Below are 27,549 nucleotides of genomic sequence, written 5' to 3'. Positions count from 1 at the left end.
CTGAGTACATTTACTCTGCTTTAAGGCTTCACAGACCTTTCCCTCTCCTCAGTGTAGCTCCACTTTTAAACACAGTTCATCTTAGAAATGAAATTAAACAGTTCAATTCAATGGCAATATGGTCTAAGTCACTTTCTCACTCTTAGACCTAATGACCCACCTCCCTCATTTGTCAGCACAAAACCACCTGACATCCACCCACCGGGTCAATTCACCAAGGCTTCATTCACTCTCTCCAGTTCAGTTCATAACTCACTTTAAGAGCCCTCCACCAGCACTTCCATTTCCTCCTCATTCTCCCCTCCTTTCTCCTCCTCCAGTTCCATTCTCTCCTCCCCTTCCTCCCAGTCTAGGGGCTCCTCCCTTCCCCATCTGATTCCATCTCCCAATCACACCCCGGCTCCTCCTTCCCTTGCATAGATTCTTCTCCCTTCCCCTGATCTGTCTGCTGGTGCTGCACTGCCTTCTGGGGCTTGTAGTTTCTTAGCTCCTGGCTTCTCTGACGTTGCCCTGCCTTCTGGGCTTTGTAGTTCCTTGGTTCTGAATCTCTCTGGTGCTGCACTGCCTTCTGGGGCTTGTAGTTTCTTTGCTCTTCACAATATATATATATATATATATATATATATATATATATATATGTATATGTATATGTTTTTAAAGATATGATTTATGAATCAGTTGTATGTTAGTTTTAACATTATGTTTTAATATTATTTATTTTACGATTTCTGACTTATTTGCATGTTTGTGTTGTATATCATTTTTTGTTTCTTTATTTCTAACTGATTATTTTGACAGTTTTTTGCCTCTGATGTAGTCTTACAGATGAAATATGGTCATGTCAGGCATTTATTCTACATTGGGGTCTGCTGCTTTCTTTCGCAAATCTCCTGTTTCTCTTTCGATCCCTGGCATGTAAGAAACAATGGGACCGACATTCAGACTGTGGGAGGTAGATGGGCTGCATTGGCCATTTCCAGTGATTGGCATTTAATATCCAGTTTATTTTTGGTTTGAACTTAACTGGCAATAAATAGAAATACATCAAAACATAGAAAACAAAATAAGATGATACCTTTTTTATTGGACTTACTTAACACATCTTATTTTCTTTTCTATGTTTTGATGTGTTTCTATTTATTACCGTTAAAGTGGACTAACACGGCTACCACAGTACTTAACTTAACCAGCCAAGATGATATTCAATACTGACCGGTTAAGTTTGAACCGGCCAAATATATATACCACCTATTGACGTGGCCAGATTTGGCTACCAAACTTAGTGGATGATGTGCCAAAAATTGTTGGATAGCCAGTTATATCGCACGATATGACCAGCTATCCGCTAAGCATTAACCAGCGATATTCTGCAGAACATAGCTGGCTAAGTGCCGCTTAACCGGCCAGGAATCATTCCTGGCTGGTTAAAGGGTTTTAAATATCAGCCAGAATACAATTTGTGGTAATCTTATAATTGCACGATATGTGCATATGTTTCTCTGTCTGAGTTTTGGTGAATTTTTAAAGCCAAAGCACGTTCATAGTTCCTGTTTGAAAAGCATCCTGGGGAGTTTTCAATACACCTGCTCTTTCGCACAGATCTTCTGGGTTAACATTCAGACCTGTGGCTACATTTTCAAAAGAACAGACAGGGAAGGCACCTGTGTGTGAGGGCGGAGTAGTCACCTATTTGAAGTACCGTTGTATCTTTATAAAAAAAAAGCCTCAGCAAAGCTGCCAAACTGGAACTGTGAACATTTATAGTGCTTGGTAGCAGGTGAAGTATGTGAATAGGTAGTAACTATGCGTGTACGTCATGACTCTGCCCTGAACATGCCCAGGAGCCTGTCCCATAATAGTGTCACCTTCTTGTACTTTTATACACAAGTCCCACTGGGTAATTTCATAAGAAACCTTTTACACAAAATACGTGAAACAGCATTTTCACTCAAAAAGTTCTTTGTAATGCAGACCCTGCCCCAGGAGGATCTCGAATCAATCTGGGCAGCCTTCACATTTACAGGCATCACACATGGAAGTTTACCCTCATATCAGGCAGCTGATTTTAGGAAAATGTATTCCTGGCTTTGAAAATGATCCTCCTCCTTGTTGGCTGTCAGGAATTTGTTCTCCTTTCTTCAGGTCTGAACAGTCCTAATCCCCTGTTCTGAGATGACTGAGCAAAGCAGTGCTGACTTCCACACAACTGTGTTTCCTTTAATTTCTGTACAGTGTCGCCTTCTCACCTGTTCTCTCGCCATCTTCTCCCCCCACCCCTTCCACTCTGCTCTTTTTCAGTGCCACGGGCTCAGGTACGGAGACCTTTACAGAATGTATTTGTGAGAGAAGGGGAGGATGCTGAGTTTTTCGTGGAGCTGTCGGCCTCAGTCACGGGGAGCTGGTTAGTGAATGGGAAGCAGGTGAATAATGGTAATGAGGAAGAGGAGGAGGGCAGAAGATACCACACGAGCCAGGAAAGGACCCTGCAGTCCATGCTCATACAAGGGGTTCTCCACAAGCAAGATGGCGCAGAGATCACATTTCTTGCAGAAGGCATCAGAGAGTCAGCACGTTTGCATGTTCAAGGTAAACTTTGTCAAGAAACTCTCTTGCCTGGGGTGGGCACTTTTCAGAAATCATTTACCAGGGTAAATTAGCTGTCTAAATATATTGGTGATGAACACTGGCTTTCCCAAAGTCACAAGGAGCATCGGTAGGATTTGAGTCCTGGAAAGCTGCGCCATATTGCTGTCTAGGAGAGCCACATGAGCAGCTATGGAAAGCCCAGAGGGTTCTGACATGATCCACTGTCCCAACAGGTACAGAAGAACAAGAAGCCTCTGCACAGGTCAATCAAGGCAAACAAACACAGCGAAGGACACAAGAAGGATAATGACAAAAAACCTCTAATGGACTCAGAGTTGGACGACACGAATCGTGTTTCAGCCACTCAGGCCTGCCTCAGGAGTCCCTGTAACTTGTATCTATGGCAATTTCTGGAAACACTACTGTTCCTCAGAATTGTGTATCAGCAGAGAGATGTCTTTTAATGGTGCTCATCAGAGTTTGGTGACGTTGCAATCAAGTCGAGTTCAAAACTGTATGTTTTACTCTATGCTGATACACAATTCTGAGGAACAGTAGTGTTTCCAGAAATCACCATAGATACAAGTTACAGGGACTCCTGAGGCAGGCCTGAGTGGCCGAAACACAATTCGTGTCTGTCAGCTGTTGTTGTCCTGGGATGGTCCCGGGTCCAGTTCACAGAGGCAGTGGGTTCGTAGAGGCAGTCGGGTCCAGTTCACAGAGGCAGTGGGTTCCCAAAGAATACACAATCCACATGGGTTTGGATATATATAGAAAGTATATTGTATTTGCATATATATATAGGCTCACAGCACTTAGTACAGGGCAATAGTACAATGATGTATCTGTGTGTGTGTTTAGGTGGGAATCAATGAGAGAAAGAAAGGATAGTGGTGTTCAGAGGAAGAGAGACACTTTGGGGTAGAGCTGGAGAAGAAGGGGGGAGCAGAGAAAGAAAGAGAAGCCTAAGAAAGCAGAGCCATGTGCTCTGAGAGAAAAAGCTTTGGGGTAGGGATGAAGGAAAAAGGGGGACCAGAGCCAAGGGGGCTCTGGTGGCTGGAGATGTGTGTGTGTGCAGAGAGAAAGAAAGAAAGAGAGAGAAGTGAGAGCAGAGCCCTGTGCTCTGCTTTATATATATCAAATAACTTCTTTTCTTCCTAGCCTTTGATTTCAGCTCTTTGCTTTACAAACTCCAGTGTACCTTCTTGAGGCAAGGAAGGTGACCATTTTCATAGATTTTCCTCTTTGAAGTCCCTAGTTCTGGAGCCTATCTGTCTGGCTTTGGTTGTTCTCAAGCCCTGCTCCCAGATAGGACAAAAGGTATGTTAATCAGGACTAATTAAGAAACACAGGAGTAGCAGGCAGCTGGGCAGCATTTGGTTCATTTGCCATCCTCAGTGATTCCTGAGGGAGGGGGGAGTTCTCAGAAGTCAGAAGCTGGTTTCATCAATCCTGACATGCAGCCATCCTGACATCTCCACCACTTTTTTTTTTTTTTTTTTGTGCATGGCGGCAAGATGGAAGGAAACCTGGATACCTGATCTGTCACTGTAGTGACGGCTGTTCATGTTCCTTTTACCTCCAGTTATATTGTTCCTGCTAGTTCTAGCAGGTCCTCTGCCCTGCTTATTCATATCTCCACAATAGTGAAATGTTTAAGTCCCCTTATGAGTCCAAGCCTCGTGCCTTAGGTGGGGCAGTCATTAGTGGGCGGGGATAACCCAAAATGCCACCCCTTACCCATCTTTGAGAATGGACAGTGCATAAGGGATGCAGCACTTTGGAGGTTAAGGCCTACAGGTACCAGGATACCCAGTATAAAAAGCTCAAATTAACCTGCTAGACTAGAGTGGTTCCAAGGTAGATGATGGGACTGTTAAAAAAAACCCAATTACCATGCCAGATTAAAATGTAAATGTTGGGAAGAAAGTAGTTTAAACAAAATTTCAGATGGGAAGGAAAGTAGTGTGTGTGTGTGTATAGCTGCTTTATAGGGGTGAGGGTATTTTATAGGTTAAACTTTGCAAAGAGTTGTACATATGTCTAAGTTTACAGCACATGAAAATTATACCAATGCATAGCAATACTTGTACACCAGTTAAAATAATGATAGGGTGAATTAAAACATTAAAGACATGATCAGCAGTAGGTGAATATCCAAAGAATAATTCCCGTGCTGAGACATGGGAGTCTTGTAGCAAATTTTGAACAGTCTGTCTAATTTGTCCATTCTCATAGGTGATGGTATGATTCACTTCTGTGGAGGTTGTTTTCAGATGGTCCATATAGGCATGGAGTTCAGTAAAGTTCATTAGTTTGTGTAAAGTCTCTTCTCCCATGCCCAGAGGGAGTGGATGTACAGCCTATGGAATAAAATCTGGAATGTCAAGAGAGTCATTGGTAACCAGAGGTGCAGAATATGTTGTCTCATTAATGGTAATGAAGACCATCGGTGTATGACTGCACCAAGTATTGTTCTGTAAATAGTTCGAACTGTACAGCAAAGTGTTCTTAGGAAGGGCGGATGTCATGTACATGGGGAGCAATGGAAAAAGAAATATTTTGAGGAAAGAACAGATTAAAACAAAAGTGTCCAGCTCCAAGGTAGTACACCCTATGTGAGACAGTGGGTGAATACAAACGTTTGGCAGTCAGAGTACAGGAGGATGAATTGCTCCAGCAGGAGCTGTCCATCTCTTTAAACTGATGAGGTTCACACTGGAAATGAAAGGGCGTCCGCTGGCACAGGCTAGAACAACAGGGTAAATAACTGTATGTTGTCCTGACCATGGGATCAAAGTACAGATAGAGCATCCTTGTTGTGAACAGATTGGAACACTAACCGTCCATGAATCAAGGTGAGCTATAGCAAATTCTGGTAATTTGGTGCTAGCCATCTGAACAAGAGATGGTGGCCAGTGGCCTAATTTAGACATGATCAGAATTTCCTTTAAGATAGTAATAAGCTCAATCTGTATTTGATCCCAGGCCATAGCCCATGAAATATTATTTCCCAACCTGTATTCTTCATGTGCTAAAGTCACAATTTTCTGTTCTATAATGGGTGATCTAAGAGCAAAGGTATCTACAATTTGTTCAGGGCTGGTGGTTGGGAGGCGGGGATAGTGCTGGGCAGACTTATACGGTCTGTGCCCTGAAAAAGACAGGTACAAATCAAGGTAAGGTATACACAAAAAATGGCACATGTGAGTTTATCTTGTTGGGCAGACTGGGTGGACCGTGCAGGTCTTTTTCTGCCGTCATCTACTATGTTACTATGTTACATTAGATAGTTTAGCTGAAGCCTCATTAATAATATGTTGTTAGGTAAACCCTTCAGAAAAATGTTGAGCTGTGGATCCCATCTTATTCCGGAGCACCTCTATATCAATTGTATTAAGGGCTCCCAGTGCAGTTTCTGTGCCCCCTAAAATGGTGTCCAATAATTTCCACTTGTATCTAGAGGGATTGGCTGGGGGTGTGACTGACTGCATATCCAACCACGTATTAAACATATGTCTGTGGTTGGCAACAAATTGAGAGCAGTTTGGATATTTGGTAGTGACTAGAAATACTTTAGGAAACAGATGCCAAGTAAGAAAGTGGTATTCTATATCATATAAAACGTCATGGGGTGCATCATATTTAATCTGAAATGGTTTCCCCTCCTGGAACAAATTAATATCTGAGAGGTACAGAATAGAAGGAGCTGGAGTGGTAGGGGAGGTGGGAGGAGGGGTGGTAGGTAAACAAGGTACATCAAAAAAGAAAGAAGTCTCAGTATTGTGCCGTTGAATACTTTGAATCCACGTATAAGTAATCTGCCAAGTACCTTTATCCTGGCAGGAAATATTGCACAGAATCAAGGCAGGAGGGCCTAGAAAGTATTTTTCTGGGGGTGCAATCAATCCTTGTGTTCTTTCTAGGGAAGTGGAAATTGGTGGAGCCCACTGTGCGTGAGTGATGTTTAGGGAATAGTAGACTGGTCTGTCTTGCGCCGAACAGAAACTCAGGATAACTAGGTCTTTTCCTTCAGGGAATGGTGGGGGTATTTCTTGATAGCGATATACCCCATCTGTGGAACTGGCCCAACCAATTGTGCATATTCGGACGATAGTTCCTGTAATGAGACTTGGGTAAAGGAGAACACATACCACACTAAACAGAAAATGTGCCATACTAGAAGCACACTGACTATCACAGTAAAATAACTGTAGGTAATCCCTAGACTTTTCTGTGTTTGCCAGCACAGTGGTCTGGATTTCTTTTAGGTGTTCTTGCAGGGATTTCATCCACTCATTTGCAAGAACTACAGTCTGATCCTCCGGGAGAAAAGGATGTAGCAGATTTTCCCATCGAGGCATTGGCCTTCCCATTAAGGCTTCATATGGGGCAAAACCTGTGGACTTAACAGACATTGGCTCTGATACGCATAAGGACCAAAGGGAGGGCCTGATCCCAATTTTTCCCTGTCAGATTCAGCATAGGGCTGAGATGTGCTTTGATTGTTTGATTCATACGTTCTACCTGTTCTATGCCTAGAAAATCAAACAATTCCTTGACTAGCTGAGAAACAAAAGCAGGACCATTATTAGATTCAATAGTCTTAGGAATTCCCCAACGTGTAAAAAAATTGCATAGTTAAGACCTCAGCTGTGGTTCTGGCAGTTTGATCTGATTCCGGAAATGCTTCTACCCAATGGGAAAAGGAATCGACTATCATGAGTAAAAATCTGTTTTTCCTAGCTGTTAAAGGGAGAGGGCCCACATGATCTATCTGTAGTCTCTCAAATGGTCCCCGTGGTGGCGCTCTCATCAGCTGTTCCCTTTTCTTTTTAGGTTGTCTCCCAAATGAAGCACAAATCACACAGGAGGCCACATGATCCTGTATGTCATGTTTCATTTCTGGCCACCAGACCAACATATTCACAGTTGACAACCAGTGGCGTAGCCAGACTGCCAATTTTGGGTGGGCCTGAACCCAAAGTGGGTGGGCACAAAATTTTCTCTCTACCCCCCTCCCCCAGCAAAATGTAGTCACACTAATCAGATGCATTTGTCACACAGGGTAAAGTGCTGCTTTTCAGTGCATCAGATTTCAGACAATTTATTTAATAGCCTAACACCCTTTTCAATGAGCTTTCAGAGGCCAAAACCTCCTGCCTCAGGTCAGTATAATGCTGTTACGGTATCCTCTCCTGACCTAAGGAAGGAAGTATTGGTCTCTGAAACTTTATTAACACCATATTACTTTATCCTAAATTAAAAATAAAATTATTTTCTTTACCTTTCTTGTATGGCCATTTACTTTTTCTCATTGTGTTGCTCCCAGTCTCTAGATTCTGCTTTCCTTCATTTTCGCTTAACTCTTCTGCCAGGGTTTCCTGGCCATTTGTCATTTTTCTCTCCTTTTTCTTTGCTTTCTTCAATATTTTTCAGCCTCTCTCTCTGTCCAGATTTAATTCATTCTTACTATCCATTCTTTAATTTCCTTCATCTACCTATGGCTTTTCATCTTTCTCACCCTTGTTCTTCCCATGCCCCTTCCTCTTATTCTCCAGTCTTTCACTACTCCCCCTTTCCATTCAGCAGCTCTCCTCTTTCTCTCCCCATCCTTCCAGTGTCTCCCCTCTTTCTTTCTGCATCCTTCCATACAGTGTCTGCTCTTTCTCTCCCCATCCTTCCACCCATCTACCCTCTCTCCTGATCCTTCCATCTAATGTCTCTCTCCCCCTCCTTCTATCCAGTGTCTCTATCTCTCTACCCTTTTCTGTTCAGTGTCCCTTCTCTCTCCACATCCTTCCAGTCTCTCGCCTTTCTCTCTGCATCCATTCATCCATCTCCCCCTTTCTCTCCCCATCCTTCCATCTGTTTTCCCTCTTTCTCTCCCAATCCTTCCATCCGTCTACCCCCTCTCCCGATTCTTCCATCCAGTGTCTCTCTCTCTATCCCCTTCTTTCCATCCAGGCCCGCCCACCCAACACAGACCTGCCAAGTCTCCCATGAAACACGCATTGAGCTCCCATTTCCAGCCACTGCTGCTTCTCCTGTTGAGCAGCAGCAGCCGCTACAAAAACAAAAGAGCTAGTTAAACCACCAAAAATGTTTTTAAAAAGAAAGCTTGGCACCACAGGCAGCCATCAGGCATTGGCTGTTGGCTCTGCAGCCGCTCCTCTCACCTCTCATATTACTGCCCCTGGAGCATGACCCCGGAGGAGCGCAGCGACGTGAGAGGCGAGAGGAGCAGCTGCAGAGCCGACAGCCAATGCCTGATGGCTGCCTGCGGTGCCGCGCTTGCTTTTTAAAAACATTTTTTGTTTTTGTAGCAGTGGCCGCTGCTGCTCAACAGGAGAAGCAGCAGTGGCCGGAAATGGGAGCAGGCGCCTCGTGTTTCACAGGAGACTTGGCAGGTCTGTGTTGGGTGGACGGGCCTGGAGGGAAAGTGGCTGGGCCTGGGCCCGTCCATGCCCGCCCGTGGCTATGCCCCTGTTGTCAACATGACGTTTAATGTGAGCAAGTGCAAAGTAATGCATGTGGGAAAGAGGAACCCAAATTATAGCTACGTCTTGCAAGGGTCCACGTTAGGAGTCACGGACCAAGGAAGGGATCTAGGTGTCGTCGTTTATGATACGTTGAAACCTTCTGCTCAGTGTGCTGCTGCGGCTAAGAAAGCAAATATAATGTTAGGTATTATTAGGAAAGGAATGGAACAAAAATTAGGCTGTTATAATGCCTTTGTATTGCTCCATTGTTCGACCGCACCTCGAATATTGTGTTAAATTCTGGTCACCGCATTTCAAAAAAGATATAGTGGAATTAGAAAAGGTGCAGAGAAGGGCGACAAAAATGATAAAGGGGATGGGACGACTTCCCTATGAGGAAAGGCTGAAGCGTCTAGGGCTCTTCAGCTTGGAGAAAAGGCAGCTGAGGGGAGATATGATAGAGGTCTATAAAATAATGAGTGGAGTTGAACGGGTAGATGTGAAGCATCTGTTTACGCTTTCCAAAAATGCTAGGACTAGGGGGCATGCGATGAAGCTAAAATGTAGTAAATTTAAAACGAATGGGAGAAAAGTTTTCTTCACTCAACATATAATTAAAGTCTGGAATTCGTTGCCAGAGAATGTGGTAAAGGCGGTTAGCTTAGCGGAGTTTAAAACAGGTTTGGACGGCTTCCTAAAGGAAAAGTCCATAGACCATTATTAAATGGACTTGGGGAAAATCCACTATTTCTGGGATAAGCAGAACAAAATGTTTTGTACTTTTTTTGGATCTTGCCAGGTATTTGTGACCTGGATTGGCCACTTTTGGAAACAGGATGCTGGGCTTGATGGACCTTTGGTCTTTCCCAGTATGGCAATACTTATGTACTTATGAGCTAAATCCAATTATCTCATGTGTTGGCATCTGTCCCAGTGAAATACATCCCAGTGAATTACGTCTCTTGGTGTCAGTCATGTTTACATCCACTGATAGTATCTCATGTCTGTTATCATCTGATATATTTACAGTCACTCCCAATGAATGAGACTCTTGGTGTCAGTCCCATTTTCATCCAATGAAAGTATCTCATGTCTGTTGGCATCTGTTACATTTACAATCAGTCACAATGAATTATTTTTCTCTTGGCAAATTACGTCTCTTGGTGTCACATTTTCAGCCAGTGACAGTGGGTCTTTTTCTCAGCCCCTCAGGTCAGCATCACGCAGATCCCAGAAGAACAGCGAAGGAAGACTGTGGTTTCAGGCCAGCCCTTGTTCCTGGAATGTGAGGTCTCCAGTCCTGAGGCGCCAGTCCGCTGGTTCCGGGATGGGCAAGAAGTGGTTCCAAGCAATGACGTCTCCATCCGGTGTGAGGGCAGAAAGAGAAATCTGCTGATCTCCTGTCCTTGCCCCGAGGACTCTGGGACGTACACATGTGATGCACTCAATGACACGATGACATTCACAGTTGAAGTATCAGGTAAACTGGAAGGAAAGGGAAGCAATCTGTAGATCAGATCATCATAAATGTGGTTCTTTGTTTAAAAAACTGAAACAGACTACCTGCTCCATAGTACACTCCATGAACCAGTCAATGTCTTACCATTAGCACAAAACAAAGTTTCTATTTCTGGTGATATGGTTCGGGCTCTGCCTCATTAACTTGGTTCTGTTTGGTGACACCAGCCAGTGTCATCTTAGCTTTTCCCAGTCCTCAGGGGATCACCTCTAAGAGAATATTTACTGGCCTGTTTGCTTATCAAGCAGCTAGTTAGTGCAACTCCCTTTTAAGGAACTTATCCCCTTTTGATCTCTTTAAGAAGGGTCCAAAGACCCTGCTTTTCAATACATTTGTGATAAGGACATTATTTATTATATTATTTTGTTTTATTTTGTTATGTAGATTAGTTCAGTTATTTTTATTTTGTTACATCCTAGATTTATTTTTTCTAGCTTCTTGGTTGTAGCCCACTGTGAACTACGAAACTGGTATTAGCGAGCTATGAGAGACCGAACTGTAACTGTAGTTGTGATTGGAAATTATGGGCAGTGTGAGGCAGGCCAAAGAAGAGTTTGAAAACAAGTTTACCCTAGAGGCAAAAATTAATACTAAAAACCTTTTCAAGTACATTTGAAACAAAAAGGTCATGAGGTAGCTGGATTGCTCTATGACCAAAGGGTAAAAGAAGTGCTCAAGGAGGATATGGGCGGACGCATTCCAACTAAAACTAAACGCAGAAAAAACACAATGTCTCACCCTGACCTCACAATACAATACAAACAAACCCAATACCATAAAGACCCCGGACTATACTCTTACGGTCTCAGACAGCTTGAAAATCCTGGGAGTCACAATTGACCGAAATCGCACACTTGAAGATCATGCGAAAAATACAGCAAAGAAAATGTTCTACTCAATGTGGAAACTTAAAAGGATCAATCCTTTCTTCCCAAGGGAAGTATTCCACAGCCTAGTACAATCAATGGTGTTAAGCCATCTAGACTACTGTAATGCCATTTATGCTGGACGCAAAGAACCGCTCAAAACACAGCAGCTAGACTCATATTTGGGAAAGCGAAATACGAAAGCGCCAAACCCCTAAGAGAGAAACTACACTGGCTCCCATTAAAAGAACGAATTGCGTTCAAAGTTTGCACCCTAGTCCACAAAATCGTCCACGGGGAAGCCCCGACCTATATGTCAGACCTGATAGACTTACCTACCAGAAACGCAAAAAGTTCAGCACGCACATTCCTCAATCTCCACTACCCTAACTGCAAAGGACTAAAATATAAATCCACATACGCGACCAGTTTCTCATACATTTGCACGCAGCTATGGAACACACTACCAAAGGCCATAAAAACAACTCAAGACCTAACTATCTTCCGAAGGCTACTGAGCTAAATCCAATTATCTCATGTATTGGCATCTCATGTGTTAAGTTATCAATTATCTCATGTGTTAAACAGATCTGTTCAAGAAGGCATACCATAAAAACCCATCTTAAATACTAAATAATTAGACTTTATAAGACCTAGACATAGTTGAAATCTTATCACTTGACTGATTAACCTCTCTGCTACTAATGAACAAACACTACCTCTCTAATCCTTATGTCGAATACGATCTTTCCATATTTGACGACCTAATGTATGTTACAATCCAATTTATTACTCAGGAACCTTCATGCATTACCATAATGTATTCTTCCTTATCATGTATATATGCACATAATACATATTTATACCATGAACTGTTCCGTGTATGTTATGATTCCATGTATGCTACCATTATATATTATTAAGGTATTGCATATACCTTAATGCAATACCACTTGTAATTCCATGACCCGGAAATGGCAACCGCCATTACAGCAAATGTTATGCCACATTGAGCCTGCAAATAGGTGGGAAAATGTGGGAAACAAATGCTACAAATAAATAAATAAATAAATATGGTAATAGCAGATAAACTATACAAATTCATCACCTTGTTCTTTACTGAAACCTAGCAACTAAAGCACATCGATGGAGAAGATGTAATAGAACATATTGGCAAACTAAAGAGTAACAAATCTCCAGGACCGGATGGTACTCACTTAGTTCTGAAAGAACTGAAACATTAAATTGCTTATCTGTTACTAATCATCTGTAACCTATCGTTTAAAACAGTTGTAGTAGCTAAGGAGTGGAACATGATTATTGTAATGCTAATTTTTAAAAAGGACTCCAGGTTGATAAAAAACAAACAAACTATAGATCAGTAATCCTGATGTCAGTTCCAACCAAAATGATTGAAGCTATTGTGAAAAAACAAAGATTATTGAACATATAGATAGACACAGTTTAATGGGAATGAATAAGCACTGTATCAGCAAAGGCGAGTCTTGCCTTGCTAGTTTATTAAACGTATTTGAATTCTCTACCATCTGAATTAGGAGTTCTGATCCTCCTGACTCCGCAGAGTGCTTCGCCCTCACAGCTTGAATGCTGAGAGGTTGATATGGATTTGCCAGACAGTATATTACAGATCTTGTTAGCTGTTAGGAAGCAGGGGCATAGCCAGACACCCAACTTTGGGTGGGCCTGGACTCAAGATGGGTGGGCAGAAGAACCCCTCCCTGTCGCACAGGTGATCTGGTCTCTCCTTGTCTCACCTGCATGCCATCTGCTATTTACAAGGTATGCAGGAGGGACAGTAGTTGGGAGTTTTCAGCTGGTGGGGCTAGGGAATCAGCATAGGTGTGCTGCTACTGGGTGGGCCTGAGCCCAAAGTGGGTGGGCCTGGCCCACCCAGGCCCACCCTTGGCTACGCCACTGTTAGGAAGGACTTCACCAAGACAGCAAATCAGTTTAAGTGGAAGAGGTTTGGTGTATGGTGTGAGAGTAAGACCATAGTTCCTTTTACTTTCCCCACATATAACTGCTTAAATACCTTCTGCAGTTATCAGAGGGTAACTGTTAGGTACATTTTAGTGCAATTGGAGTTTATTTTCATCAGAGAGAAAGTAAACCCATCTCCCTTCAGCCTTTAGTTTGCTTGCTGAAACCTCTCATCAAGTTTCATGCAGTGTCATAGGACCTCAGTGTTGCACTTACCCAACTGATAAGACTCCTTTTGAGCCATTAGATTCCTGCTGCTTGAAGTTCCTGACCTGGAAGGCCTTATTTTTGGTGGCAGGTACTTAAGCACACAGAGGTAGTGAGATCCAGGCCCTAGTAACTGATTCTCCTTACACTAAGTTACTTAACCTGTAGCAGAACTTAAATCTTCACAATTCTCCCACCTCTCCAAGGAGTTGAATTCCTCTGGCTAGCTAGTAATGGACTGAAGAGGTCGCACATAACAGCAGCAGGTGGGAACAGCCACGCATTTGGGGTGAGTCTGCCCAAAGGCTTCTAGAAAAATCTGCTTGAGTACTGCTTCCTGGACTGGGCTTAGTCATTGCCATAGGTGAGAATTACATCCTGCCGCCCTCAAGGAACATCTGTTACAGGTAAGTAATTTTATTTTTCCTGGAGTAGTTCATTTAGAGCTTGATTATGGGATAGGATGCATTGAAGCAGTTGTAGAAATGTTTAAGGTTCTCTTCCTTCAGTTCAAATTATGAAGATATCATTTGTTTACTGGTAATATTTGACAGGTTTGTTGTGGTAACTCTTTAGAAAGGTCTCTTCCCAAACACTCTGGTGCCCTGTAATCTCTAAATACAGTAGATGTGTTTATTGAAGTAGTTGTGGATGAGGATGAATTCAGTTGGTTTTGTAACAGGTTCTGTTGTGCATTCATGGTGCAGAGAGCTTGCCTTTAGGGGTTTGTAACATGCCGTTGGGCTGTTTGCATGTGGATGTTGCTGTACAGTGATTCGCTGTTGTAAGTTTTCATTTGCACATGTCCTGTGTGTGTTTGTGCATTTGCAGAGCCGCCCGTAAGAATCGTGAATACCAGTGATGATTTCATACAGGAATACGTGACCGGGGAGCCGGTGGTACTGAGTTGTGAGCTGTCACGAGCGGGTGCCCTGGTGCACTGGTACAAGGATGGCGTGGAGGTAGAGACGAATGAAGACATGAGAGTGGAGAGTGATGGAGTTCATCACAGGCTGATCATTCCCTCAGTGAAGATGCAAGACTCGGGGGAGTTTGTCTGCGATGTGGGACATGACTCTGTTTTCTACACTGTGAAAGTGACAGGTCAGTCATGGCTCTGCCAACTTCACTATCACTGAGTTTTGTACAGGAAATTGGGATTATCAGTACTGTACCTCCTATCTGGTGATGTCAGTTGCAGTCAGTGACAGGGAATTCCATCTCTGGATGACAGTCAGCCTGTTTCAGCCATGATGAAAATTAAAGTTGTAAACCTTTCAGTCAATATCTTGAATAAAGTTAATTTTATAAAGCATTTTCTTCATTTAAAGCATGTTTTAAAAGAGTGTGCTCAAATTTGTGCTTATAAGTAATATACTGAGAGGATGGCACATACTTCTCTGTGCTGTATGTGGACACTCCAGGAGGGGGAGGGGAGTTGGGGCAGAGTATTTTATAAAATACACATTACACACATGGAGTTCACCAGCCCATGACAGGAGCCAGCAACTCAGACTTCTTACCCTTCCCTCTTCAATCCTCACTCTCCCACCCAGAATTCAGGAGCGGTGGAGGGACTGGTGTCCTCCGGGGTCTGTGCAGCAACTGTAGGGCTGACTCTTTTCTCAGACCTTAGTAAATTTAGCTGCTAATGCATCACTGCATAGCACTGCCAGAAGTCGGCCCCCCCTTTCCCCAACCAACATACCAACGGCCCCAAACAGATGTGCCTGAGGCAATTCCCTCTTTGGTTCACTTACCAGCTGTGGCACAACATCTCTACCAGGCTTCTCCTCATCTCTTCCACCACCCTGCTCTCCCTCAGCTGCCTCTCTCATCACCCCTCTACCACTCTATCAGCTCTAAGATGCCTCTTTCTCTCATCCCCATCCTCATTCAATCATCCCGTCTCTCACTGTCCCCCACCACCCTATCCACTTGCAACCACCTCTCCCTTATCCTTTCCCAGCCACCTCTCTCTCTTTCATCCCCTGTTGGTCTTGCCAGGTAAAGGAAATGCATGAACGAGAAGGCAGGAGGAGATGCATCCACCAACCAGCATAGCTATGTCACCTGGTCAGAGCCAGGGTTTGTCTAAGAAGGTTCTCGGCAATTAAGTCAGGGATGAGTAGGCTCTTATGGCAAAAGAGTGAGTGTTCACGTTGCTTAGCACCAGGGAGGGGACGGGGGTAAGGGGCACCCATAGAGTACATGGACACATTTACACCAAGTTTGCAGCCTCCCTCAGGAGATCATTCCAGGCATCCACCATTATGAAAATAATTTTCTGACATTACTCCTAAGTCTACCACCCCACAACCTCAATTCATGTCATCTAGTTTTATCATTTTCCTTTCTCTGGAAAATATTTGTTTCTACAATAATACCTTTCAAGTATTTAAACGTCTGTATCATATCTCCCCTGTTCCTCCTCTCCTCTAGGGTATACATATTCAGGTCTTCCAGTCTCTTCTCATATGCCTTTTGGTGCAAGTTCCATATCATTCTTGTCACCTTCCTCTGGACTGCTTCAAGTCTTCTTAAATCTTTAGGAGGATATGGCCTCCAAAACTGAACACAATATTCCAGTTGGGGCCTCACCAAAGACTTGTACAGGGGCATCAACACCTCCTTTGTTCTGCTGGTTACACCTCTCTCTGTACAGCCTAGCATCCTTCTGGCTACGGCCACCACCTTGTCACACTATGAAGATCCCTCTCCCTGTCTGTGTATATCAGCCTCTCACCATCTAGCACATATGTCTCCCTTGGATTTCTACTCCCTAAGTGCATCACTTTGCACTTCTTTGCTTTGAATTTAATTTCCAAACATTAGACCATTCTTCTAACTTGTGCAGATCCTTTTTCATGTTCTCCACTCTCTCCAGAGTATCCACTCTGTTACAAATCTTGGTATCGTCCGCAAAAAGGCTGACTTTACCTTCTAAACCTTTGGCAATGTCGCTCACAAATATAATGAACAGAATCGGCCCCAGCACTGATCCTTGAGGCACTCCACTACTCACCTTTCCTTCCTTCAAGTGAATTCCATTAACCCCCACCCTCTGGCCTCTGTCCGTCAACCAGTTCCTAATCCAGTTCACACTTTGAGTCCTAACATCAGCCTGTCAAGTTTATTCAAGAGCCTCCTTTGATTGTGGATTGTGATCAGGGAAATACAGAAGCAATCTTGGATTATAACAAGTCTCTGGGATGGATAAAGGACAGGAACATAGGAACATAAAAATAGCCTTGCTGGGTCAGACCAATGGTCCATCTAGCCCAGTATCCTGCTTCCAACAGTGGCCAATCCAGGTCACAAGTGCCTGGCAGAAACCCAATTAGTAGCAACATTCCAAGCTACAAATCTCAGGGCAAGCAATGGCTTCCCCATGTCTATTTCAATATCAGACTATGGATTTTTCCTCCAGGAACGTGTCCAAACCGTTTTTAAGTCTAGATACACTAACTGCTATTACCACATTCTCTGGCAGTGAGGTTTTGAATCAAGGGATTGAGGTTGTAATGCACAAATCTTGAATGGACAAGAGAGTTCTACTGGATAGATGGCATTATAAGATTGATTTGGCTGCCATTTGTAGAAAGTTCAGTAAAGTTGAGTTTACATCAAAGACACTATTGGAGTGCTGTGTGATTTCTTGAAGCGGGAGTGGGGACGCTTACTCCAGGGACTGGTAAGGCATTATAATAAGCCCCACTTAATTTTCCCAATCCCCAGATCTCTATTCCAGAACTTGACCACTCCCAAGCTCGAATTGAAGGACTGGGCTATATGGAGAGTGCAGAGTGAGTGAGAGTGTGGTGGGTGGGTAGAGAAAAAATTATCCCTGTGACCCAGGTCAGGTAGAAGAGGAACTGAGCTGAGCCAATTAGAGGGCAGACCCGAGTTACACTGATGTATGCAGGGAGACTCAATAGCAGCGGAAGCTATTTTTGGCCCTCCGCTCCAGAGTTCTCCAGGACAATGGAGAATATATGTCTTACGTGACAGTTAATGACATGGGATGGAGTCAATCATAGTTACAGTCAGCCACACTGAATCATGTCACTCAACGTTAGTCATATTTACATCCAGTGACAGTTAATGACGTAAGATGGGGTCACAAACAATGACCAAGGTGGAGAAACAGGATCTGCTACAAACAGAACAAAGTCAGAGAATAGGGAATAGCGTGATGAACAGGACTTTTCCAAAAATCCCAGGAACGGGTAATGATGAAGTAAGAGTCTTTAATCAATACTAAAATCGTACTCAACATGGCACCGTGTTTTGGCAAAGTGCCTTCATCAGGAGTCTGCGATTGGGTGAAAAACAATGAAAATATACTAGAAACGGGGATAAAACAGGATGAGTCTTTAGAAAGACTAGCAATGCTGATACACCATTGAGGGTCGTAGCAGCAGCAAAAGTGCAACTATGAGGACGATGATGTAATCCCAAAGGCGTTGAGAAAATGCCAAACCGGCCATGTTGAGTCCTCTTACGTAGGATGGGGTCTCAGTCACAGAGTCACTCGGCATTAGTCATGTTTATATCCTTGACATTTATGGACATAGGATGGGGTCACTCATAGTTACAGTCAGCGTCACAGTGAATCACGTCTCTTAACGTTAATCACATTTACATCCAGTGACAGTTACTAACGTAGGATAGGGTCAGTCATAATTATAGTTAGTCATATCTCTTGGCATTAGTCTTATTTCCATCTATTGACAGTATATCAACTTCTTTTGACAGAGGCAGATTGCACCTTATAGGCTAATCAGTTTGAGGCCTGAGCTTTTGAGGACCAGAGTGCACTTCATCAGACACATCTCGAGAGTTCATGCCTCAATAAATAAATTGATCGATGGTAGAAGATACCACTTGGGTCTGTCAACTTGTTTCACCGACCAGACTAATACGGCTACACTTTTTAAGTTTTTACTATGTCTGTTGGCATCTGTTTATACTTACACTAATTAAGTAACAGTGAAGCATGTCCCTTAATCCTAGTGAATTATTTTTCTCTTGGCACTCAGTCCACTTTCAGCCAGTGATGGTGGGTCTTCTCTCTCAGCCCCCTCAGGTCAGCATCACACAGATCCCAGAAGAACAGCGAAGGAAGACATGTGGGTTTCAGGCCAGCCCTTGTTCCTGGAATGTGAGGTCTCCAGTCTGAGGCGCCAGTCCGCTGGTTCAAGGATGGGCAAGAGTGGTTCCAAGCAATGACGTCTCCATCGGTCTGTGAGGGCAGAAAGAGAAATCTGCTGATCTCCTGTCCTTGCCCCGAGGACTCTGGGACGTACTATGTGATGCACTCCAATGACACGATGACATTCACAGTGAAGTATCAGGTAAACTGGAAGGAGAGGGATAGCAATCTGTAGATCAAGATCATCATAAATGTGGATCTTTGTTTAGAAGTGAAACAGAACTATGTTACTGCCATAGAATACTTTATCTGAAGTGCACTCCATTGTTTAGGCTTTACATTATTATTATTATTATAATATTTGTATAGCGCTACCAGATGCACGCAGCGCTGAACATCCAACATAGAGAGAGACAGTCCCTGCTCAAAGAGCTACAATCTAAAAATCATCAGTTTGATCCTGTTCATTTACTCTGGGTACTGCCAACCTATGAATAATAGCATAGGCATGGCCAATCTGGTTCTGACTGGTGAGTTTGTGCAGTGCCAGCCTGGTTCTGATTGGTGGTTCTGGGCAGTTCCAGTCTGGTTCTCATTGGTGATGCTGGGGCAGGTACCAGCCTGGCTGGGACTGGTTACGGCTGGAACAGATATTTACTCAAGAGTTACACTTTGGTTTTCATTTACCACATGTCCTGTCTGTGTTTGTGCATTTGCAGGCCGCCGTAAGAATCGTGAATATCAGTGATGATTTCATACAGGAATACGTGACCGGGGAGCCGGTGGTACTGAGTTGTGAGCTGTCACGAGCGGGTGCCCTGGTGCACTGGTACAAGGATGGCATGGAGGTAGAGACGAATGAAGACATGAGAGTGGAGAGTGATGGAGTCCATCACAGGCTGATCATTCCCTCAGCGAAGATGCAAGACTCGGGGGAGTTTGTCTGCGACGTGGGTGATGACTCTGTTTTCTACACTGTGAAAGTGACAGGTCAGTCATGGCTCTGCCAACTTCACTATCACTGCGCTTTGCACAGAGAATTGGGATTTAGGACAGGAATCCAGTGTCTTGGGGTCAGTTCATTAATCTTGAGCTTTTCTGATATATGTGACTTCTATAGTGTCCAAGCCTTTCCTAACATCATCCTAGCAGAAGCTTTTATTGTCAGGAATGCAAAGATTCAAATGGAAGAAAAAATAGCCAATATGGTAAATTGGGGGACAAGACATTTTTTGGATATGTTAGGACAGGCGGAAGTGCTAAAATGGTCAGTTGTGCTAATTCACACGCCTTTGCCTGACTTTCTTTCATCTGACGCTATTCTTGATCCACTTCAATCTGGCTTTCGCCCTCTTCATTCAACTGAAACAGCCTTTGCTACAGTCTCCAATGATGTGTTCCTGGCCAGATCCAAATGTCTCTATGCTATCCTCGAGAAACGGCAAACGACAGAAGAAAGTGGTCCGCTTTCTTCTGGTTTTCCATTGTCGGAGGTCCGCTTTCTTCTGTGTTTGCCGTTCTCAGTGTTGAAGAACGACATGGCTTTTCGACCCTTGGGGAGAGGCGTAATTAGTTTCTCAGAAGATAGACTTCAACGATTATTACAGGAACCTGTTCCGAGAAGACGAAGTCTTTAGGACTGATACAGGACAGTCTAGAATACATATGGTCAGAGATGATACATCTTAATAAGAATTTTATACAAAATGAATTACATTATGTTACCATTTTGCAATATTTAAGGAAAACAACGCATCCCTAGGGGGCTTCGAATCATGAAAGAGCCTCGTCTCTTCAGGATGATGCTCTTTTCCTCCACCAGTAGTGCCGATCCTTAATACGTGCGTATTGGATCTTATGATCCTCATAGTAGAAACTTCCAAAAAAAAGAATTAGAGCATAAAACCATTGGTCGAAGAAAAACTTGAACTACTAAGCAAAAAGACACACAATTTTGATAAGGTTATACTAATGTGAACAAATGTCTTAATAATTTCAAAGTTGACATTAAAAACGTTAAGATAAATAAACTTAACAGAGACGACAATGATGGTAAGAAAGGCCCTATTTACGGAGTCCAGTTTTTTAAGAATAAACTCTTGCTGTGAACTTTTTTCGAGTCCAGTAGAAGTTTGTTTTGGCGTCCTCCATCTGTCACCTTCGCTGTTTTCTTTTCTATGCTATCTCACCATTATCAATCCATCTCTGCTGCTTTTGAAACTGTTGATCACCGCCTACTCCTTGATACGCTGTCCTCGCTTGGATTTCGTGGCTCTGTTCTTTCCTGGTTCTCCTACCTCCCCTCTTTTCCCTCCCATCTACTTCCACTACCTCCCTCCCTCTCCCTCCTCTTTATTCCCTTTTATTGTGAATCGCTTAGTCACCTGTAAAGGACAATTTGCTATAATATCAAATGTTCAAATAAATAAATAAGTAAGGGTCAAATGTGTACCTGGGACTTTTAGGTGAAGTTTCACTGCAGTGTTCCTAGGATGCCCCACTGCTCTGCTAAGATGTCTGTGTGGCCAGTTACTAAGAATGCTGCCCCCCCCCTCCATATGCTCCAATGATTACATAAGTACATAAGTATTGTCATACTGGGACAGACTGAAAGTCCATCAAGCCCAGCATCCTGTTTCTAACAGTGGCCAATCCAGATACAAGTACCTCGCAAGAGCTCACAAAAAAGTACAATACATTTTATGCAGCTTATTATAGAAATAAGCAGTGGATTTTCCCCAAGTCCATTTTAATACTGGCGTACTGGACTTTCTTTTAGGAAGCTATACAAAACTTTTAAAAACCCGCTAAGCTAACGGCTTTTATGACATTCTCTGGCAACAAATTCCAGAGTTTAATTACACGTTGAGTGAAGAAATATTTTCTCTGATTTGTTTTAAATTTACTATTTTGTAGCTTCCTTGTGTGCCTCCTAGTCCTAGTATTTTTGGAAAGAGTAAACAAGCGATTCATGTCTACCTGTTCCACTCACTCATTATTTTCTAGACCCTCTATCATATCTCCCCTCAGCCATCTTTTCTTCAAGCTGAAGAGCACTAGCTGCTTTAGCCTTTTCCTCATACGGATGTCATTCCCTCCCCTTTATCATTGTTTGTCGCCCTTCTCTATACCTTTTCTAATTCCATTAATCTTTTTTTGAGATGTGGTGACCAGAACCGAACACAATATTCAATGTGCGGTCGCACAATGGAACGATACGAAAAAGGCATTATAATGTTCTTATTTTTGTTTTCATTCCTTTCTAATAATACCTAAACATTTTATTGCTTTCTTAGCTGCCTCCACACATTGAGCAAAAAGGGTTTCAATGTAATCATCAACGATGACACCTAGATCCGTTTCCTGGTTGATGACTTCTAATGTGGACACCTTGTATCCGTAGCTATAGTTCGGGTTCCTCTTTCCCACATGAATCACTTTGCACTTGCTCACATTAAACGTCCATCTGCGTTTGGATGCCCAGTCTCCCAGTCTTGGTTTGGACCATTCATTATCTCACAATCTATCATTGTCAACATTAAACTTTCATTTCAGGTTGAACATGAGTTAAGAATGTTGGGTGTTATATTGGATCATTCCCCTTTCTATGGAACCTCAAGTAAAGAACTGTTATACGCAAAGCTTACTTTAAACTTAAGCAATTACGCTTGACGTTCGCCTACTTTTTAATTAATATTTCAAACTATAGTGGAGTTAACAATTCTTTCCTTTGCTAGACTAAGGCATTCTCTATACATAGGACTTATGGTTTAAACAGATGTCTAGATTACAGATTGATTCAAAATTCAGCAGCCAGGCTGATATTTCGTTGCTTAAAATATGATAACTTTTCTCCATTGCTGGCAAAGTTGCACTGGCTGCCGGTTTCAGGTGGAATTAAATTCAAAATAATATGTTTACATGGCCTTTGTTCTGCTGATTTTTTTGAATAGTTTTAAGCTACTAAAAAGCTTGGTTTTATTGAGTAACATGTAATTTCCTGCTATTGGCTTTTCCATCTGTAAAAGGCATTTGTTTTTAGATACTATTTTCAGAATCGTTTTTGTTCTCTGCTGTCCGTCTTTGGAACAGTTTGCCTATTGAGTTTCACTCTTTACATAATTTGATTTCAGAAAGCTTTAAAAACATATCTTTTCCTAATGGTAGTTAGTCTGCTCTAACTCGTTTTAGTTTCAAATTGTACTGTAGTTGTTACATCCTGATGTTTTGTATCAGTTGTTTATCATGATTATTATCCCCGCCTTGAATTCCTTTTGCAAAGATTTGGCAGGTTATAAGACCCAAATAGCATAGCATAGCAGGGGTCAATTTCCTAGTTTCATTTTTTCATACTCTTCATTATAGTGGCTGGGACTCTCAAACTCCAGTGGGCTCCTTCCCCTTACTTCCTCCAGAGTATTAGTGGCTTCCATATCCATGGGTTGGGGAAAATGCTTCTCCTTTTCCCATTCCCAGTCCCGTGTTCTAGGAGTTTTAAAAGCCCTCCCCCTTTTTGGGCAGTTCCTTCTCAACCTGTCTGGGTAATCAGAATTTTTCCTGAACCTTCCTCCCCTTTCCTTGGGTGCCTAGCAACCTTTTACTAGAAGACACGGCAGCCCTCTCCTAGCTGCAGGTTTGCTTACAACTGGTTTCCTATGCTTTCTTTATTCCATAAAGGGGTAGGGGAGTAATGAGCTTCAGGTGGCAGGTCCATTACAATCCCTCTTCTTTTTTTCTCACAAGAGGCATCAACACTTTCTTTCTTCTGCTGGTTATGTCTCTCTGTGTGCAGCCTAGCATTCTTCTGGCCATAGCCACCGCCTTGTCATATTGTTTTGCTGCTTTGAGATCCTCAGAAACTGTCACCCCAAGGTCCTTCTCCTGATCTGTGCAATCAGTCTCTCGCACCCTAGCACATACTGCTTTTTTTTATTTCTACACCCCAAGTACATCACATGGCACTTCTTTGCATTAAATTTTAACTGCCAATCATTTAGAACATTTTTCTAATTTTCGTAGCTCCCTTTTTATGTTGTCCATTCCCTCTGAGGTGTCCACTCTTGTTACAAATCTTGGTGTCTTCCACAAAAAGACAGACTTTTCCTTCTAACCCTTCGGCACTGTCACTCTAGTTAGAATGTTGAATAGAAATGGCCCCGGTATCGATCCCTGAGGCACTCCACTATTTACCTTTCCATATTCTTAGTAAATTCCATTTACCCACTACCCTGTTCTATCTGTCAGTCAACAAGTTTCCAATCCAGTTCCCACTTTGAGTCCTAAGCTTAGCCAGGTGAGTTTATTCATCAGTCTCCTATAAGGAACCATATCAAAGGCCTTGCTGAAATCCAAGCAGACTACATCTAAGACGTGTCCTCCATCCAATTCTTAAATCAATCAGATTCGTTTGACAGGATTTTCCTTTGGTAATGCTATGTTGCCTCGGATCTTCTAACCCATTGGATTCCAGGAAATTCATTATCCTTTCCTTGAGCAGTGCCTCCATTACCTTTCCAGCTACCGAAGTGAGGGCTTAGGGGCATGTAGTTTCCTACATTTCTGTGTCCATTTTATGAAGAGGGACCTCATCTGCTCTTCTCCAGTCCTCTGGAACCTCTTCAGTCTCTAAGGATTATTAAACAAATCTTTATGAGGACCCACCAGAACCTCTCTGAGCTGTCTCAAGATTCTGGGATGGATCCCATCTGGCCCCATGGATTTGTCCACTTTCAGTTTTTCAAATTATTCAAAAATGTTTTCTTCCATGAACAATACAATATCTATCCATTCTCATATATACCCTTTATCAGCTGACTGAGGTCCTACTCCAAGATTTTCTTCTGTGAAGACAGAACAAAAGTATGTGTTAAGAACGTCTGATTTTTTTGTCATCATTCTCCACCTAATGGTTCAAAGTTTCCTTCAGTCATACAATTCCACAATTACACTTTGTGAAGAAATATTTTCTCTGGTTTGTTATGAATTTACTATGTATTTTTGGAAAGAGTAAATAAGCCATTTCCATCTACCCATTCCACTCCACTCAAGATTTTTAGATCTCTATCATATCCCTCCTCAGCTGTCTCTTCTCCAAGCTGAAGTGTCCTAGCCTCTTTAGCCTTTCCTCATAAGAAAAAGGTTCCAAATTTATGCACAGACTTTACTTATACGCTGCAGGTTGAGCTGAGAGGTACTGCTATTACAGACCCTAGGAAATCCTTGCTACTAAACAGTGTCCCTAATTTGCTTTCCTTATTGTGCTGTGTTAAGAAGCATGAAGTCATGGTACAAGTGGATGATGAAGTCCTAGAACTATCATCTCCAATAGCCAACCTGCAGAAAGGCGTGAACACCCACTGCTCCTTTTGGATATATAGACTGATGCAAGCTATTTTTTCATTGAACTACGTTTCTATGTTTCTTGCTTTTGGAAGTGTTATGTATGTTTATTTGTACTCCACCTTGGATAAAGGTGGTTTAGAAATAATAAATTCTAATTTTAATTCTCCTGCTTCACTAGCACCAGGACACCACAGATAATAACTGTTTATGGGGTGTGAATCATGTCTCTTGGGTGACAGTGACATTTACATCCGGTAACAATATCTTATATCTGTTGGTGTCTGTTACATTATAGTCAGTCGTGGTGAATCACATCTCTTGGTGTCAGTCACACTTTCAGCAAGTGACTAAATTCCTTGTCTGTTGGCGTCTGCTACATTTACAGTCGGTCACAGTGAATTACGTCTCTTGATGTCAGTCCCATTTTCAGCCACTGACAGTATGTCATGTCTTTGTTGTCTGTTACATTTACAGTCAGACATGGTGAATTATTTTTCTCTTGGCAAAATTACGTCTCTTGGGTCACATTTTCTGCCAGTGACAGTGGGTCTTTCTCTCAGCCCCTCAGGTCAGCATCACGCAGATCCAGAACAACAGCGAAGGAAGACTGTGGTTTCAGGCCAGCCCTTGTTCCTGGAATGTGAGGTCCTCCAGTCCTGAGGCGCCAGTCTGCTGGTTCCGGGATGGGCAAGAAGTGGTTCCAAGCAATGACGTCTCCATCCAGTGTGAGGGTAGAAAGAGAAATCTGCTGATCTCCTGTCCTTGTCCCAAGGACTCTGGGACGTACACATGTGATGCACTCAATGACACGATGACATTCACAGTTGAAGTATCAGGTAATCCATAAGGAGAGGGTAGGCAATAATCATAAGCACAGGCCCTTTTTCACAAAGTGACATAATCTGTTTACTGCCACAGAATGCCTGCTCCACTATAGACTTCTTTGAACCAGTGAATGTCCTACCATCAGCACGGAACAAGTTTTGTATATCTGATTATGGGGTTCACTTTGGTTCTTTTCGGTGACTCTGGGTATTGTCAACGTGACTGATGACCTCTGCAATACAATGTACTTTCAATCCTATGATTGTGCTAATTCCTAGGAACAGGTGGCTGACCCCTAATAGCCAATAGGAGTCTGTTCTAACATTATGGGTGGCATTGGGATTAAAGAGGTCCTCCTTGAAATGCTGTCAGTTGGCTGGCCTAAACAAGGACAGGGCTGTGAAGAGTCTGACTCCTGGGGGGTGGGCAGCTTTTTCTAGGCAGTTCTCTACTCTGCATATAGGGAAGGCTGTCTGGCTCAGGCTTGTTTTATGAAACTAGAAAAGGTTCAGAGCAGGGTGACATAAATAATAAAGGGGATAAAACAACTCCCATATGAAGAAAGACAGGCTAAACAGATTAGGGTCCTTTAGCTTGGAGAAAGAAGACCGAGAGGGGATTTGATAAATATAATATGTAATTCACAGGGTGGTACAAAAAAACAGAAGAAACCAATCTTCGCAAGAAAAACAGCCAAAAAAGCAAAACAGCGAAGAAGGGTGGGTCAGGAGTCTCCAGGAAAGGAAGAATAGAAGTTAACCACATAGAGGCTTATTTTCAAAGCACTTATAGGCATATTTTCAAAGCACTTAGCCTCCCAAAGTTCCATAGAAACCTATGGAACTTAGCCTCCCAAAGTGCTTTGAAAATATGCCTCTTAGTGTCTCCAGGGAGACCCCCAGATCCCAGAAAAAACTGCAGAAATATCGATCCTGTTTTAGGAAAGCACCCTGTAACAAGGCGGAACAGAAACATAGGGGAGGTGGCAGGAACCAAAATCTAAGAGCTACATCCAGCAGCCAGCTTGGGCAGAGAGCAGAGTCTCTTGAGAGGTAAGAGCTGCAACCAGTTTCTTTCCAAGTGAGAGAGCGTACATCAGTAGCTGTTCTCACCGGTGGAAGAGAGAATGGCTGGAGATACCCACGGGCTAAGCTAACAGTATATGAGGACAGGACTGAGAATCCCGGAGAATAGGGTCCCAGAAGAAGGTAACTGCCTGGCCAAAAGGGCTTTGAAGAATAAGCTTTTCCAAATGAACTTGTTCACTGCAGTCTAAAGAGAAAGGAGGGTTTTAAGCAGGTAATGGTTTGTCCTAGGTCTGGGAGGTAAAGAAAAACTGAGAGCAGAGAGAGTCCCTTTGATTGGTGAAGAGGGGAGAGAATTAGCCCAGGAACAAGAAGTTGAAGGAAAGCAGTGTTGTCTTCTCTCTGCGGGGCCATGAATCCAGAGCAGTCCAGCACGGGGAAGCAAGCAGGGGAACAGCCTGGGAAAAGTCGGAGCGGGGGTAAAAGAGATTTGAACTGCAGGGCTTCTCGAAGGTAACAGAGGGGTCTGGGAAGCTGCTGG

General features: G+C 42.9%; 1 protein-coding gene across 1 annotated transcript in view; it reads left to right on the top strand.

The window, feature by feature from the left end:
* OBSL1 (obscurin like 1) overlaps positions 1 to 27,549 on the top strand; it is a 78,624-nt gene that overhangs the window by 44,590 nt on the left and 6,485 nt on the right. Inside the window, exons 6-11 of the mRNA XM_030210894.1 lie at positions 2,299 to 2,586; positions 10,273 to 10,548; positions 14,493 to 14,765; positions 18,704 to 18,825; positions 19,536 to 19,806; positions 25,719 to 25,994. Coding sequence (XP_030066754.1) covers positions 2,299 to 2,586; positions 10,273 to 10,548; positions 14,493 to 14,765; positions 18,704 to 18,825; positions 19,536 to 19,806; positions 25,719 to 25,994 — 1,506 coding nt within the window. The remainder of the gene's footprint in view (positions 1 to 2,298; positions 2,587 to 10,272; positions 10,549 to 14,492; positions 14,766 to 18,703; positions 18,826 to 19,535; positions 19,807 to 25,718; positions 25,995 to 27,549) is intronic.

This window comes from Microcaecilia unicolor, chromosome 7 (assembly GCF_901765095.1).
Source record: "Microcaecilia unicolor chromosome 7, aMicUni1.1, whole genome shotgun sequence".
NCBI classification, from domain to species: Eukaryota; Metazoa; Chordata; class Amphibia; order Gymnophiona; family Siphonopidae; genus Microcaecilia; species Microcaecilia unicolor.
The sequence above is the reverse complement of the archived record's forward strand: the minus strand, read 5'-3'. Positions and strand labels throughout refer to the sequence as shown.